This window comes from Salvelinus namaycush, chromosome 28 (genome assembly GCF_016432855.1).
Source record: "Salvelinus namaycush isolate Seneca chromosome 28, SaNama_1.0, whole genome shotgun sequence".
Lineage (NCBI taxonomy): Eukaryota > Metazoa > Chordata > Actinopteri > Salmoniformes > Salmonidae > Salvelinus > Salvelinus namaycush.
This window is the reverse complement of record NC_052334.1, coordinates 28,535,912-28,552,720: the sequence shown is the minus strand read 5'-3', so window position 1 is coordinate 28,552,720 and position 16,809 is coordinate 28,535,912. Positions and strand designations below refer to the sequence as shown.

Here is a 16,809-nt window from a genome sequence, read left to right as displayed (position 1 = left end):
CCCAAAATGTCCAGCCCTAGTGGTACATGGCCATAATACCACGACTAAGTGCTGTATTGGCCATCAACCACACCCCCTCTGGCCTTATTGTTAACTATACCAGTGGGGACCGACTGAACCTCATTGGACAACAATTAAGAAAATCTAGTCCCGGTTTCCCAGAAGCATCTTAAGGTTAAGTTCATCGTTAGAACCATTGAGCTCCGTTAAAAACATTGTTCGAACCATTTAGCTTAATGGTTCTAACGATGAACTTAGCCTTAAGATGCTTTTGGGAAACCGGGCCCAGCACAGTTAACGATAAAGATTCTGGCTGTAATACAATACGTCAAGTAGCTATATCATTGTTGGCAGTTTTCATAACAGAAAAATACAACATAACACCCTCCAGTTAGAGAATGGAATAATTACATTTGAATACTTAAGATATCCAAGCGGCTGCATTAAATATGGTGAACTGAGATAGTTTATGGTGCGGCTCGTTTTTTGTTGTTTACAACTTTAGCTTTCAGCAAGAACATGTGTAGAGCAGTATACTATTTGCTCTCATATTCAATGAGGTTCAAATAACATTATCAGATGAAAAACATGCAAAGTAACCCATATTTTAACTTCGTGGTCTGCAGTACCTCTCCCATCCAGAGCTCCTCTTGCATGCCCTCTACTGATAGTGACTTATACGACAGGCTCCAGTTAATCAGGCAAAGATTATCACAGGAGTCATCACCATTATTTCACATTTATTTAACACTATCACCACATGGCCTTGGGGGGACATTTTTACCAATATATACAGCAGTGACAGCTATAATGTGAATTGAGCCTTGTCATGGACAAGTACACCCTGGTACACCCTGCCTTCACCACGTGGTGTACTGAAAGTTTAATTCCTAAGAGGTAACGTGAAGAAGACAAAGAAATAATGGAGAGAGGAACCAGACGGAACATGGCATGTTATCTAAAGCCCTTTTCCAAACATAATGGATTAGTGGAATGAATGTAAAATGTAGAATACAGTTTTATAGTGAATTGCCATGAAAAAAAAAAAATTACAGAACAGTCTCAACTGCCAATTATTGCAGAATATCCAAGGATATGCAGTAACAACAACCACCAGTATTTCAGTTCTCAAATCATAGCACCATTTTCTCACACAACTCTTTTCAATCCAATTACATTAGATGATTTTTCCCTCTGGGATACTGTGTGGCCCAGAGCCTAGATAGTGATCTATGGCTATGACTGGTGAGACCTATGTCGTACCAACTGCAGTTTATATATACACATCACAAACAGTAAAATACATACATGACGAAAGACAACAAAGACATAACTGATGATACTGACAGTCTGCTACCTTCTATATACAAAACAATCTGAACATGGAAATGTCATGTCAATGTCCAGGTGGAAAGGTGTCAGTTTGGAAGACCAGAGCCACCTTGCTCTTCCTTGACACTGCCCCCTGACTCCAAGGCCTTCTTCTGGTGGTAGCTTTCTGCCCTCAGTTCCTAAAAGCAGAACTCGGAGGCGACACTGAGCAACAGGTCCTTGCAATACATGCTCTGCTTCTGAGCTTTCCCCTCTTCCTGCTGCTGATGTTGCTGTTGCTGCAGTCACTTCAGAGGAGTCTCATCCCTGCAGGGCTTTTGTGCAGACAACACCGAATTCACTGCTGGGTTGATCTTACAGTGTCCTGGAGGAAGGTGCCAGAACAAATAACTAAAACCTTAAGAACACAACTGGAGAAGACACAAACGATGCCACATGAATACACCTTGGGGTTACTGCTGGGTTTTAGTCACCCCGTTTAAAAATCATTTATTGATAGATCTACATTTCTTTAAATAGAAAAACAGATATTTGCTTTGGGAACAGCCACAGGCATTATTATTACTCACCACGAACTGGAAGAAGCTTTTTCCTTTAACGAGTGCGACGAGAAGGATATACTGCTCTCCCGGGAACAGGCCCAGATCCCCATCATTTACGTGAAGAGGACGCAGATCGGGCTTCCTTTTCAGAATCAGTAGGCGAGCGGGTAAACTCCCACTGCCATCAATTCTACTTGCTAACATGCAATCATTGGAAAATAAAATTGATGACCTACAATTATCCTACGAAAATGACATTAAGAACTGTAATATCTTATGTTTCATAGAGCTGGAGGGATTCTCAATGGACCGGCAGAACAGATAAGCTATGTCTGGTAAGACGAGGGGTGGGAGTGTGTGTCTTTTTGTCAATAACAGCTGGTGCGCGATGTCTAATATTTAAGAAGGCTCGAGGTATTGCTCGCCTGAGGGGGACACTAATCTGGGCGCCTATATGGAATTACGCTACTCCCTCAGACGAACCATCAAACAAGCAAAGCGTCAATACAGGATTAAGATTGAATCCTACTACACCGGCTCTGACGCTTGTCGGATGTGGCAGGGCTTGAAATCTATTACGGTCTACAAAGGGAAACCCAGACGCGAGCTGCCCAGTGATGCAAGCCTACCAGACGAGCTAAATGCCTTTTATGCTCGCTTTGAGGCAAGCAACACTGAAGCATGCACGAGAGCACCAGCTGTTCCAGATGACTGTGTGATAACACTCTCGGTAGCCGATGTGAGCAAGACCTTTGAACAGGTCAACATTCACAAAGCCACGGGGCCAGATGGATTACCAGGACGTGTACTCAAACCATGCGCAGACCAGCTGGCAAGTGTATTCACTGACATTTTCAACCTCTCCCTGATTGAGTCTGTAATACCTACATGTTTCAAGCAGACCACCATAATCCTTGTGCCCAAGGCAGTGAAGTTAACCTGCCTAAATGATTACCGCCCCATAGCACTCACGTCGGAAGCCATGAAGTGCTTTGAAAGGCTGGCAATGGCTCACATCAACAGCATCCTCCCAGATACCCTAGACCCACTCCAATTCGCATACTGCCTCAACAGATCCACAGATGACGCAATCTCAATCGCACTCCACACAAAAGGAACACCTATGTGAGAATGATGTTTATTGACTATAGCTCAGCGTTCAACACCATAGTGCCCACGAAGCTCATCACTAAGCTAAGTACCCTGGGACTAAACACCTCCCTCTGCAACTGGATCCTGGTAAGGGTAGGCAACAACACGTCTGCCACGCTGATCCTCAACACAGGGGCCCCTCAGGGGTGTGTACTTAGTCCCCTCCTGTACTCCCTGTTCACACACGACTGCGCGGCCAAACACGACTCCAACACCATCATTAAGTTTGCTCACAACACAACAGCTTCTTATGGCTTATAAGACTGCTGAACAATTAATCAAATGGCCACCAGACTATTACATTGACCCCCCCTTCCATTTGTTTTGTACACTGCTGCTACTCACTGTTTATTATCTACGCATAGTCACTTCACCCCTACCTACATGTACAAATGACCTCTAACCTGTACCCCCGCACACTGACTCGGTACCGGTACCCCCTGTATATAGCCTCGTTATTGTTATGTTAGTGTTACTTTTTATAATTTTTTACTTTAGTTTATTTTGTAAATATTTTCTTAACTCTTCTTGAACTGCACTGTTGGTTAAGGGCTTGTAAGTAAGCATTTCCCTATAAGGTCTACACTTGCTGTATTCGGCACGTGACAAATAAAGTTTGATTTGATTTGTTGGGGCGGAATGCGAATTGGAGTGGGCCCAGGATGTATGGTGTTGATGTGTGCCATGACCATCCTTTCAAAGCATTTCATGGCTACAGATGTGAGTGCTATGGGCGACAGTCATTTAGACAGGTTACTTTGGTGTTCTTGGGCACAGGGACTACGGTTGTCTGCTTGAAACATGTGGGTATTACACACTGGGTCAGGAAGAGGTAGAAAATGTCAGTGAAGACATGCCAGCTGGTAACTATGCTAACAGTCTGATGTTCAGACAAACACAAACAATGTAAAGCCACTCAATGACATCTTGGACAACTTGTAATGCTTTACAAAGGAAGTAGCAAGCAAGGTGTCACGCATTATACAATGGGTGGGTTTAATTCTGGATGCTGATTGGTTAAAACTGCATTCCAGTCAGTGTCTATTCCACAAGTTACCACCAGTTAAGGCTATGACACAGACAGAAAAGGTAACCCAGACAAATCACATGGGCTATAAAGCTGAAGCATCCCTTGGAACGTTTTCTCACACCCAAATATGGTAGTGAGAGGAAGTCCAGTTGGGGGTAGTGTGAGAGGATGGAACTAGAGCTGTGTTCGAATACCCATAGTAACACTGTATACTACATACTTAATGAGTATATACACTACATACTATAAATTCATTTTAGTATACTGTAAACAAACATTATCCTTTCAGTTGAGTGTACTAGCGCTTCGCCTGTCTGCCGGAAGTTGATGCTGTTGCTATGCAACTTCAGTCTTGCTATACATTTTCTGACTTCGGGTGTGTTCGTAAATTCAATCTGGAGTAGGCTGGACAATAGAATGAGTCAAAATTCACGCAAGGCTAAAAAACAGCAAAAGGACGTTGGCTAAGCTGGAACACTAGCACGAGGCCATAGCAAATTAATGGAATCAAATTTTCGCAGAGCCTGTTTTGACTAGAGTGATGCTTAGAATTCCATTTCGCCTAAATGGCACCAAAAAATGTATCCCTTTTTATTTTACAATTACAATCTGTTAGCCGGACGAAACTGGAAAAAAACGACTTGTGTAGAAGTAAACATCCGCACCTCGATGGTGTCAACTGTGCTTATATCTGTGTAATGAGAAAGTAGGGGAAAAATGAACACTGACTATTTCTGGTCTAGTGATCGATGACAAATGAGCTCGCTGCCCAGTCTAACATAATAACAGAGGAAATTCTCCTGAATAAAATGGTGCCCGACTTGAAAAAAAATCTAAATATACACATTGTGAGACATTTGGCGAAATATCCATAGGAAAACAATGGGGGGAGCTCAGTGTTCCAAGGGCAAAAAGTATTTTGGGGCTAGCATTTGATGACATCCAAGCTCGCTGCCCAGACTTACATAATTAGAAAGAGGAGAGTCTCGTGATTAAAATGACGTCTGACTTGAAAAAAATCGAAATATACACATTGCGAGATATTTGGCGAAATAGACAGACATGCCTATATTTCCCCTACAGGAAACAATGGAACGACCTCAGAGTTCCATGAGTAATTTTTTGTTGTTGTTCACATTTGAACTATAAACAATGTGAGCAGGTCTCATTGCCAACAATAGCGAAGCAGGCATTGTGACGTAGAACAATAAACTGGGAATAGAACGTTCGGAAGGCGAGTTGGTGCCACGGTGCTCACTAGAACTAATAGGAGTTGGCAGGGTGAAAAATGCCCTAAATTAAGGTGTTTTTTTGCAATTACTTCAAAACGATGGCAAGCAGCTGGGAAATATGGTCATATTATGAAACTGGGCTCCACGGCAGATGCAATGAACTAGTTATCAGAAAAAAAGTGTTTCATGTGTCCAGTGTAACTGGAGTGCCCTCTGGCATTCGTAAATTCAGCGCGTTGTCAGATTATCCGTTAGTAAATTCAGAGCGTTCATGACGCTCTGGCCAAGGAGTAGGGTTAATCCGACTCACAACGGCAGTCAAGCACCCTAGCTAACTGGCTAACGTCGTTTGTTAGCTTGCTAGCTACTTCCAGACATTTTTTTTTTTTTTTTTACTTCCAGACACAAATGACACCTCACTCCGACCATTTTGCTCGCCCTAGCAGAGCTGGTTAGGCTGTTTTCATGTTATCCAAAAAGTTGGAGACTGCTGCTGGCAACAATTTAATGACACCATATTCAACGCTGGGTGTTAAAGTATTTTGGCAAATTTAGTTTGACATCCTGGAACTTTTGGCTTACTAACTATATCCATACTGTGACCAATAAGAATACTACATACTCAATTTAGTCACAAATAGTACAGTTAGTATGAGTATTCGAACACAATTTGGGTGAATCTGGGCAGACATTCTGATAATTTTCTCATTGATGAAACATCTGATCAATACATTTCTGTTCCCAAATCTAGCATCTGTTACGAACACAGTGCAATAGGTTTTATAGACTTGAAGCTTTGCCAACGTTTTAAATTGCATTGTTTAGGAGTGCAATGTCGAATTGAGTTTGTGCACACACGTCACAGGACATTTATGCAAATACTTGCTACATGCCAATAGGATCTCGCTAGCACGTTCTTCACTTTGCCCACCTACTTGCTTCATTTGTTCCCATTGTAAACGACACCGATTAACTATATTGGGTTAGTTATATATAGATCTTTGTAATGTATACCTTCGCCTATGACGTTGAAATGATTATTACCTTCTCATCAGCTCAATCAGGCAATTTGTCCACTGTAAAAAAAAAAAAAAAGCAAGACATTCTCCACTTGATTTTAGACTTGCATTTGGTTTTCGACAGCGGATATTTGTAAACCTTGCGGTCTCTCCGATATTATAGCATTTTTGCAAAAGCACTTAACTAGCTAGCTTCAGTAGCAAGTTAGCTACACAACATAAAACAGCTAGCTAACGTTAGCATTATTAGCCATAGTAGCTAGTTAACGTTACTACAAAGCTGGGTTTACAAATTGTATTAGGCTAACGTTATATCAAAGAGATCTTACCCTGTTTAGTAAATAGCTATATATTTCATTTACTATTTTTGTTTTGCCATAGTTCAATAACACTAAGTCTTGTCCTTTTTCCTGCTGGTTGCTCATGTCGCGTTCAAAACAACTGGAAACTCGGAAATCTCAGACTTCCTACCTCAGTACGTTCAATACACCTGGGAACTCGGAGAAAAAAATCGTTCCGACTGGGAAAAATCGATTTGAATGGTCATGAATTTCGGGAACTCAGGTCTCTCCCTAGAGCTCAGACTTTACGACCTAAAGATCACTGACGCCATGATTTAACCTCGTGTTTTTTCGATTTCCCAGTTGTTCTGAATGCAGCATAATTTCACTTCCTCTGTATATTTTGAATTTTGAACGGAACCGTGAGAAAATTTGGACAACGCTGATTGGATGGTCAAGCCCAATGACGTGTTCAAACGTGTAATCCTAAACAAAAAACGAGTTTGAAAAATGAAAACAATTTTTTATCAAATGTCAATTATTTACGGCGGACTCTAAAACCCCTCAAATATAATACTCCACCCCGTATCCCAAAAGTACCCTTACGTTTCAACATTAGGACTACATTTACCATGTCATATGGCTCCTGCGCGCTCACTGACTATACCAACAACTTCCGGTACAGACAGTGAGCGATGTCTTAGAAACATAAACATAATTACTAAATGCGGCAAAATGGACAACCGTTGTTATTGTTGTTCATCAAAGTTCACTCTCTTCAGGAAGGAGGTTTGTTTGTGCCCCCTACCCTACTCATTTTACGTTTTTGTAGTTGGATATTTTTATTCCATGTGTAATTGTGTTGTTGTATGTGTCGAACTGCTTTGCTTTATCTTGGCCAGGTCGCAGTTGTAAATGAGAACTTGTTCTCAACTAGCCTACCTGGTTAAATAAAGGTGAAATATATATATTTTTTACTTCATGTCATTGTCAAATCATCTGGTACAGGTTTAAACGTCTTGTTTTATGTTTTGACTGTCATTCTTTACAGTTGGGCAGTAAGAACTGCGGTCATTCCTCTTGCTCGGATTGCCTGACTTTCAACGCAGTTTTGCCTAGCTTTGGTAACACCCAGCAGAAGGTCTGCAAGCAATGTCATGTGAATCTCGCACGGTGGAGTTATGATGTAGCTTTGCACGAAAGCAGTAGGACTATGCAGTAATCATGATATTTGATGGACTGGTTTTGCTTGCTCACTGAATGTTTAGTCACTGGAGAAAACCAAAATAATGGGTCAAGATGGTCCTCTCCTGGAAACTACCAAAAAAAATGAGTACAGATGGGTTAATAAGTTTATTGATTTATTTTTTATTTAACCTTTATTTAACTAGGAAAGTCAGTTAAGAACAAATTCTTATTTACAATGACAGCCTACCAAAAGGCAAAATGCCTCCTGTGGGGACAGGGGCCTGGGATTAAAAATAAATACAATATAAATATAGGACAAACATCACAACAAGAGAGACAACACTACATAAAGAGAGACCCAAGACAACAACATATCAAGGCAGCAACACATGACAACACAGCATGGTAGCTACATGTAACGGATGTGAAATGGCTAGCTAGTTAGCGGGTACGCGCTAGTGGCATTTCAATCAGTTACGTCACTTGCTCTGAGACTTAAGTAGGGTTTCCCCTTGGTCTGCAAGGGCCGCGGCTTTTGTGGAGCGATGGGTAACGACGCTTCATGGGTGACTGTTGATGTGTGCAGAGGGTCCCTGGTTCGCGCCCGTGTCGGGGCGAGGGGACGACGTAAAGTTATACTGTTACATTGGTGCCGTGACCCGGATCACTGGTTGCTGCGGAAAAGGAGGAGGTTGAAAGGGGGGTGAGTGTAACGGATGTGAAATGGCTAGCTAGTTAGCGGGTACGCGCTAGTGGCATTTCAATCAGTTACGTCACTTGCTCTGAGACTTAAGTAGGGTTTCCCCTTGCTCTGCAAGGGCCGCGGCTTTTGTGGAGCGATGGGTAACGACGCTTCATGGGTGACTGTTGATGTGTGCAGAGGGTCCCTGGTTCGCGCCCGTGTCGGGGCGAGGGGACGACGTAAAGTTATACTGTTACATACACAACATAATAACAACAACATGGTAGCAACACAACATGGTACAAACATTATTGGGCACAGACAGCACAAAGGGCAAGAAGGTAGAGACAACAATATATCACACAAGCAGCCACAACTGTCAGTAAGAGTGTCCATGATTGAGTCTTTGAATGAAGAGATTGAGATTTAAACTGTCCAGTTTGAGTGTTTGTTGCAGCTCGTTCCAGTCGCTAGCTGCAGCGAACTGAAAAGAGGAGCGACACAGGGATGTGTGTGCTTTGGGGACCTTTAACAGAATGTGACTGGCAGAACGGGTGTTGTATGTGGAGGATGAGGTCTGCATCTAGCATCTAGCCGCTCGAGAGCACCCTTACCAGCCGATCTATATGGATGGTCATCTGAATCAGGGTTAGTTTGGCAGCTGGGGTGAAAGAGGAGCGATTACAATAGAGGAGACCAAGTCTAGATTGAACTTTAGCCTGCAGATTTGATATGTCCTGTGAGAAGGACAGTGCACCGTCTAGCCATGCTCCCAAGTACTGTATGAGGTGAAATTTCTAAACCCTCAGAGGTAGTAATCACACCTGTGGGGAGAGGGGCATTCTTCTTACCAAACTAAATGGCCTTTGTTTTACAGGTGTTCAGAACAAGGTTAAGTGTAGAGAAAGCTTGTTGGACACTAAGAAAGCTTTGTTGTAGAGCATTTAACACAAAGTCCGGGAGGGGCCAGCTGAGTATAAGACTGTATCATCTGCATATAAATGGATGAGAGAGCTTCCTACTGCCTGAGCTATGTCATTGATGTAAATTGAGAATGGCGTGGGGCCTAGGAGTGAGCCTTGGGGTACTCCCTTGATTGACAGGCAGTGGCTGAGACAGCAGATTTTCTGACTTCATACACTGCACTCTTTGAGAGAGGTAGTTAGCAAACCAGGCCAGAGACAGCAATACTCCTTAGCTGGCCCACAAGAATGGAATGGAATAGCAGCACAATATTGCTTAGAATCAAGGGCAATTGGTGACATCATTGAGGTTGCAGTGACACATCCATAACCTGAGCGGAAACCAGATTGCATACCCGAGAGAATACTATAGACATCAAGAAAGCCAGTCAGTTGATTATTGACAAGTTTTCCCAACACTTTTGATAAACAGGGCAAAATAGAAATAGGCCTATAACAGCTTGATCTCCCCCTTTAAATAAAGGACAAACTGACACTAAACAAACTGACACTAAACGAAGTGAACACTCAGCAGCACTGAGCACTGTCTTAACACACGATGTACCAATAGGCTATATCTTTACTGATACCTGAACGTATACCTGTGCCCACCTTTTGTTTGGAGTCCATCCCGTCAGAAAAAGTTATTGAATCTCGTCTGGCTGCCTTTGAAGGCTCCCATCGAGCCTGTGCCCTTTGCAGGGGAGATGGAGGACCGCCTGGCAGCCTTGTTACAGGGAAGACCTCCTCCCTCCCAAGCCCCTCCACCTGTGAGTCCCAGCTTTAGACTACACATATTAGACTAAAACTTGCTGTGTTGCCGCTGTTTGACCTCATATTCATGCTGAATCCAAATCCTTCAGGTCTGGACTCCAGAGTGGCGCAGTGGTCTAAGGCACTGCATCTCAATGATAGAGGCGTCACTACAGACACCTTGGTTCGAATCCAGACTATCACAATCGGCCGTGATTGGGAGTCCCATAAGGCGGCGCACAATTGGCCCAGCATCGTCCGGGTTTGGCTGGTGTAGGCCGTCATTGTGAATAAGAATTTGTTCTTAACTGACTTGCCTAGTTAAATAAAGGTTACATTTAAAATTAAAACATTTAATGAAGCCCGATTGTTGCAGTAAGTTAGTTTTGTGGCTCTGTGCAGGTACACCAGCCAATGATCTGATCACTCATTTGTTAGAGGAAATTGCCATAGACACCCAACAACCAGGTGATGTCATATGTGTTGTGACATGTTTTCTAATGTTGTGCTGTAACAGTGTTCTGTCGTGTTGTGTTTCAGACTCCATGGAGGACTTCCAACACCTTGACAGCGAGGACAAGACTGAGGAAGAGGCCATGACGAGGATACTGAAAAAGGTCCGTAACTAAAAGAAGAACCTACTTTGAATATGCACTATCTCAAAGGAGCCTTTGTTCTTTTACATTCCTACCCATGGTGGCAATCAGAGTATGTGAGCAGAGCTAGGAGTGGAGCGTGCCCAATTTGACTGGAGTGTGGAGCGAGATTCCCAATGGCTGGAGCGTCGGCCTTCTCGCCCGCTCCAATTTCGCTCCAGTAGCGCTCACTTCACGAGCTCAGGGCATGCCAGGCCCAGCATGCATTTGTAGTCTACTTGTGTGCTGCTATAGCCCTTTGCTTTAGCTACTGTCATGGAGTTCACTAAATATTTTCATAAAGAAACTGATGAAACACACAGGTGCTAAATCAACGTGACTTAAAAAGATGAGGACCAAGAGCAAGACAGGGAGTGTGGTGATGTAGTGTCCACAACTAAAGAATCATTGTGGAATCTGAAAATAAATTTATCCCAAAGTATGATGATGTACTTACTACGTGCACATGCTAAAAGAAAGGAACGAGGTGGGTAGATAACTGTCATTGTAGCAAAGTATTTATAAAGAAAAAATCTGATCTCAAACTATTCATTCATTTTTGTTCTATTATCTATACAATAGGCCATCGTTGTGGTCCATTAGGCCTGGCATATTTCAACGTTCAATGAGCTTTCTGTTTGGATTGGGTTATTTTGCCTAAAAACCTTTAGGCCTACATATATATAAAAATCTGCATCTCTGCCTGGCAAGAGTGGCCAAAAGGGTGTTTAGCATCCCCAGTGGCTCTGCAAGTGTGGAGAAGATATTCTTCGCTGCTGGCCGCCTTGCCAAGCACCATTGACTTCTAAAAATGAATTCAAATGCACTTTTAAGTCATTTTTAGTTTAATTTGTATTTAATTCTAAGTAAGTCTCAGCCTATATGCGCAATTTATTGACTAATGATTTAATACAACGAAATGTGGTTTAAATGCTGCACGCTTTATGTCCCTACCAGCCTATTGTGTATTTCTTTGTAGGCTATAGCCTTGAAATAATATACCCTAAATAATTCATTTTCATTCTTTCTTAAGCTCCCTGTCTGGCTCCTGACCCATTTAGAGTCTTTATATGCTGTTTAATATGACATGTAGCCTATTTGAAATTATGTTTGCTTCATACGTTCACCTTTTCATGTTTATTCAACTACTTTTCATTCAAATCCATGTGGTTTGGTTTCAATACTTCAAAATCAATTGGTAGGTCCAGGTAGTCACAAAAATAGATGGGTGTTGGTTAAATTGTGATTTTAATGAATGGAGAAAATTTAGAGTGAGTTTTTTTCCCCCTGTGTGCCTGGAGTGGTTTTTAGTGGAGCAGTAGGAAAGGACATAGAGTGCCCGGAGCCGTGAGCAAGCACCACTCCATGAGCTATGAGCAGGACTTTCAACCGCTCAACTCCGCTCACATACTCTGGTTGGGATGCATCCCAACCTAATTTTAGATAGTGCTACTTTTCATAACCACAAGAGGCTGCTGTTTTTAACTCATTCCCAGCTCACGGAATAAGCTGCATTGGATGAGGCCAGTGGCTACAACATACCTCCTGAGCACAGTGGCCCAAAGAACACAGAAATGACAGCTGCCCACAAGAAACAGGTAATAATTATGCAGTCCTTTTTGAACACATACACTTCAAAGGCTGCGTTTACACAGGAAGCCCAATTCATGTCTTTAGACAATTATTTGCATGTCTGATACCTATCATATTTTGTCCCTATTGTGTAAATGGAAAAAAAACACATGGAATCGGATATTTTGACTTCCGATTCATACCACCTCCATATGTGGACCTCAATCCCGATCCTCCATATGCGACCTGGGTCTGGATGCTCAGATCAGATATTGTTTTGCTCCTACGTGTTTTTTGTGTGTGTTATTTTTCACATAACCTGATGTTACTATAAAAACCACTCCCAATAACAAAACAGTGCCAGTAAATGTGCATTGCATCTGTGCTACTTCAAAGGCTACATCAGTGTGAATGCACAAATTGGATATGGGTCACATGTAAAATCTTAGTGAGAACAGTCAGAAAAAAACATCAGATATTGAAATAAAATCAGATTTGAGTTCTTAGGGTGGCGGTGTAAACACAGCCAAAGAATCCCACAAATAAAACGGACAGTAAAAGCACACAATTAAGTATATATTTGTTTGATCTATGTTTAAGACACCAGTTCTAGCGTGTTCATCATCGAGGACCCCAGCAGCTGCCCTGGCCAGTCAGGCTTCAGACAGTGATGAGGATGAGCTTCCCTGGTGCTGCATCTGTAACCAGGACACCTCCATCCTCTGTCACACCTGTGATGGGGATCTTTACTGCAACCGCTGCTTCAGGTACTGCACAATACTAATACAACTACTACGGCCACATATCTATGCAATGATTTACAAGAAAGTGAAGTTCGTCCCTGTGTGCTTGTCATGTTTTTTTTTAAACATGACCTAGATAAATCTTGTATAAACTTCTGCCATTCTGCAGAGCAGCACATGTATGAAGTATTTAGTATGTTAGATTATCCATCTGCTCTCCGTTTCCCCAAGGAGTGCCATGATATGTATGACAGGAAAGAGCACCGCACAGCTACAGTAGTTACACGGCAACTAAGAAAAACAAGAGGACGACGACGTGAGACTGCAGGGGCTGGCATCAATATTTCTTGGAGTCACTCTAAAAGATGTGTACTATACCTTTTAAGAGGCTGGACAGTATTCTTGGAATTCTGCAGGATTACAAAGAGAAGGCTTATCCAAACACTACTACCTGTCTTTAGGGTTGCAAAATTCCAGTAACTTTCCCAAAGTGCCCTGGTTTTCCAGAAATCCTGGTTGGGAGATTGCTGGAATTATGAGGGAATAAGCAGTGGTGTAAAGTACTTTAGTTTAAAAAAATAAAAAAATGTTTAAAAGTACTACTTAAGTCGTTTTTTGGGGTATCTGTACTGTACTTTACTATTTATATTTTTGACAACTTTTACTTCACTACATTCCTAAAGAAAATAATGTACTTTTTACTCCATACATTTTCCCTGACACCCTAAAGTACTTGTTATATTTTGAATGCTTAGCAGGACAGACATTTTTTCTAATTCATGCCTCTGATCTGGCAGACTCACTAAACACACTTGCTTTGTTTGTAAGTGGTGTCCGAAATGTTGAAGTGTGCTCCTAGACATCCTAGTAAATCTTAAAAACAAGACAATGGTACAGTCTGGTTTGCTTAATATAAGACATTTGAAATTATTTATACTTTTACTTTCGGTACTTTTACTCAAGTAGTATTTTACTGGGTGACATTCACTTGTACTTGAAACATTTTCCATTAAAGTATCTTTACTAGGGATGCACCGATATGACATTTTTGTCCGATATCAGATATTTCCTTGCCAAAAAAAACGATACCGATAACCAATGTTTAAAATTTTAGCGGCCATTTAAGCATTCTAGTACAGTTAAATAGTTGAAACACTCACACACACTGACCAAAAAGTTATTTTGTTGGCATTTACGTATGTCCCCATTACCAGTAAAACATATTAAATACCTATTTCTTTCACTTACTTGCTGTGCTGTTTCCTTGTCCATTTCTTCAGTCTGAACCAGGATTTCATCATACATGTCAAGCAGTGAAGTTTCAGCTCTGTCTGTCCGTGGCCTCTCTTCCTCGGTGTGCATTGTCACTGTCCATTTCCATCTTGTCCAGCTGTGTCTAACATTTCACGTAAACCCTGTTTCTTGTCTGCATCGAAGTAGCGGTCCTTGTACCTAGCATCGAGCATGGTGGCGACACAGTAGAGGCTCAGAGAGAATGTCACCGAATCGCTTGTTCACAGCCTCTAGTAGAGTACTTTTCCAAGTTAACCCAACGGTCTGTGTTGGCATTTTTCTTGAGCAGGCATTTCAATGCCATGACAGAGTATCACGTCTGCTGCAGACGCAGTTGAGCTTATTTCTCGAGTCAGTTGTTTGAATGGAGCTAGGAGTGTTCATGTTTCCAAGTGTCAAACACGTTCTCAAATGCCATTGAAATGTCATCAGCGATATGAGAACCAGCATATTCTTGAGCATGCAATACGGCTTTCCTCAGTACGAAATCCTCGTCGACACACTGTGCTGTCAGACTCATCGCTGGTCCAAATGTCATTTGTGAAGCTAATAGCAGTGACGCCCATAGATGTGAGTTTCAACAATACTGTGTAACTCCGGTAGGGCAACATCTGAAAAATAGCAGCTACTTGGTAGTGTGTACCGGTGCTCGACCAGTCTGCGAAAGCCAAGATCATCCACGACAGAACGGTTGTTGTTCAAGAGCAATGAATTTCGCCTTTGAGGTGTCTCGCTGAAATTTTCTTACTCTTTCAAATGACTGCTCGACTTGATGACTGCTCGATACACACAGCAGACATTGTGGGCTAGGTTAGGAATGCTGTGTAGCGCTATATTTTTTGTGCCGGCATTACGTCATCTACCTGAGTTATATAGGTATGCATGTCAGCTTTGACATCGGTTTTGCACATCGGCGTTAAACTAGACATCAAGCCGATGACGATTTTGGCATTTTTAACAAATATCGGTCGATTCCAATATGTTTACCGATATATCGTGCATCCCTAATCTTTACTTTTACTTAAGTATGACAATTGGGTACGTTTACCTCCACTGGTAATAACAATTAAATCCGGTAATCCTCGAACCAGGATTTCTCTAAAATCAGGGAATTTTTGGAATGTTACAAGAATTTTGCAACCCTGCAGTGCATTCGGAAAGTATTCAGACCCCTTCCATTTTTCCAAGTTCTGTTACGTTACAGCCTTGTTCTAAAATGGATTAATAAAAAAAATGTCCTCAATCTACACACAATACCCCATAATGATAAAACGAAAAACAGGTTTGTAGAAATGTTACATATTTATTCAGACGCTTTGCCTATGAGACTCGAAATTGAGCTCAGTTGCATCCTGTTTCCATTGATCATCCTTGAGATGTTTCTACAATTTCATTAGAGTTCACCTGTGGTAAATTCAATTGATTGGAGATGATTTGGAAAGGCACACACCTGTCTATATAATGTCCCACAGTTGACAGTGCATGTTAGAGCAAAAACCAAGCCATGAGGTCTAAGGAATTGTCCGTAGAGCTCCGAGACAGGATTGTGTCGAGGCATAGATTTGGGGAAGAGTACCAAAACATTTCTGCAGCATTGAAGGTCCCCAAGAACACAGTGGCTTCCATCATTCTTAAATGGAAGCAGTTTGGAACAACCAACTCTTTCTAGAGCTGGCCGCCCTGCCAAACTGTCATTATGGGGTATTGTGTGTAGATTGATGAGGGGCAAAAATACAATTTATTTTAGAATAAGGCTGTAACGTAACAAAATGTGGAAAATTCGAGGGTTCTGAATACTTTACAAATGCACTGTACCTGTCTTACAAAGAGACTAAGAAGAAACCCTGATTATGTTGCTAATCTAGTGTAATACACAGTAATCTGTCACGTATAGTTATAGATTTCTTCTAATTGGCTATACTATGAGTAACATTATGGGGTTGCATTAGCATAATTTAATGCTTGCGATTAGCTACGTAACTGTGTTGTAGATTCACTTGACATTCACATATCAGTAATCCAATCAATATCAGTCAATTACTTGTGGACTGTATTGCCAATATTGATTTACATTTAATTTGTGATGTTAGTCTAATTTACTGTAACAAAATGTTTAACATTATTGTATTTTAGCATTACCCATCCTAACCCTTTGGATTTTGGTCCAATTAAATAAAGTAATCTGGGCAATTTGATGTGCTGCCTCAATTGTAGCGCACTTGAAATGGCTTGCAGATTTCATATTTACTGTCATGATACTGAGATAGATGTTGAGTTGGTAACAACACAGACTCATGCACGTCGCACAAACACAATTTGCTTATTTGGGAGGATGTACGGTCCCAGACAACTCAGCTTCTCACTAGAGGCTCACAGAGGAGCCAGTATAAAAG

General features: G+C 41.7%; 1 protein-coding gene and 1 long non-coding RNA gene across 9 annotated transcripts; one reads left to right on the top strand and one right to left on the bottom strand.

The window, feature by feature from the left end:
• Positions 1-727: 727 nt before the first annotated feature.
• LOC120023761 lies at positions 728-6,925 on the bottom strand. 2 transcript variants are annotated; one of them, XR_005472744.1, is made up of 4 exons: positions 6,637-6,925; positions 6,333-6,364; positions 1,902-2,071; positions 728-1,696 (listed from the first exon to the last, which is right to left on the bottom strand). It is a non-coding gene; the product is annotated as an uncharacterized LOC120023761 (long non-coding RNA). The 2 variants fall into 2 exon arrangements; XR_005472743.1 differs by lacking the exons at positions 6,333-6,364; positions 6,637-6,925 and having other exon boundaries at positions 1,902-2,439.
• Positions 6,926-7,261: 336 nt separating this feature from the next.
• LOC120023757 (abscission/NoCut checkpoint regulator-like) lies at positions 7,262-13,705 on the top strand. Of its 7 annotated transcripts, XR_005472740.1 has the most exons (6): positions 7,262-7,377; positions 7,491-7,544; positions 7,640-7,793; positions 10,714-10,790; positions 12,981-13,147; positions 13,355-13,705. XR_005472740.1 is itself a non-coding variant. In XM_038967851.1 (5 exons), the coding sequence occupies exons 1-5, from the start codon at positions 7,324-7,326 to the stop codon at positions 13,401-13,403; spliced, it is 420 nt and encodes a 139-aa protein (XP_038823779.1). In that variant the 5' UTR covers positions 7,262-7,323; the 3' UTR covers positions 13,404-13,705. The 7 variants fall into 7 exon arrangements, 4 of the variants coding, with proteins under 4 accessions (XP_038823779.1, XP_038823777.1, XP_038823780.1 ...); XR_005472741.1 differs by lacking the exon at positions 7,491-7,544 and having other exon boundaries at positions 7,640-7,729; XR_005472742.1 differs by lacking the exon at positions 7,491-7,544 and having other exon boundaries at positions 7,640-7,761.
• The last annotated feature ends 3,104 nt before the right edge of the window (positions 13,706-16,809 follow it).

Bases quoted from the DNA above. Each gene is read 5' to 3' on its own strand.
- LOC120023757 (XM_038967849.1), top strand. From the start codon at position 7,324: ATGGACAACCGTTGTTATTGTTGTTCATCAAAGTTCACTCTCTTCAGG. The intron at 7,378-7,639 runs GTTTGTTTGTGC...CATTCTTTACAG, and splicing joins TCACTCTCTTCAGGAAGGAG to TTGGGCAGTAAGAACTGCGG. The intron at 13,148-13,354 runs GTACTGCACAAT...CGTTTCCCCAAG, and splicing joins TACTGCAACCGCTGCTTCAG to GAGTGCCATGATATGTATGA.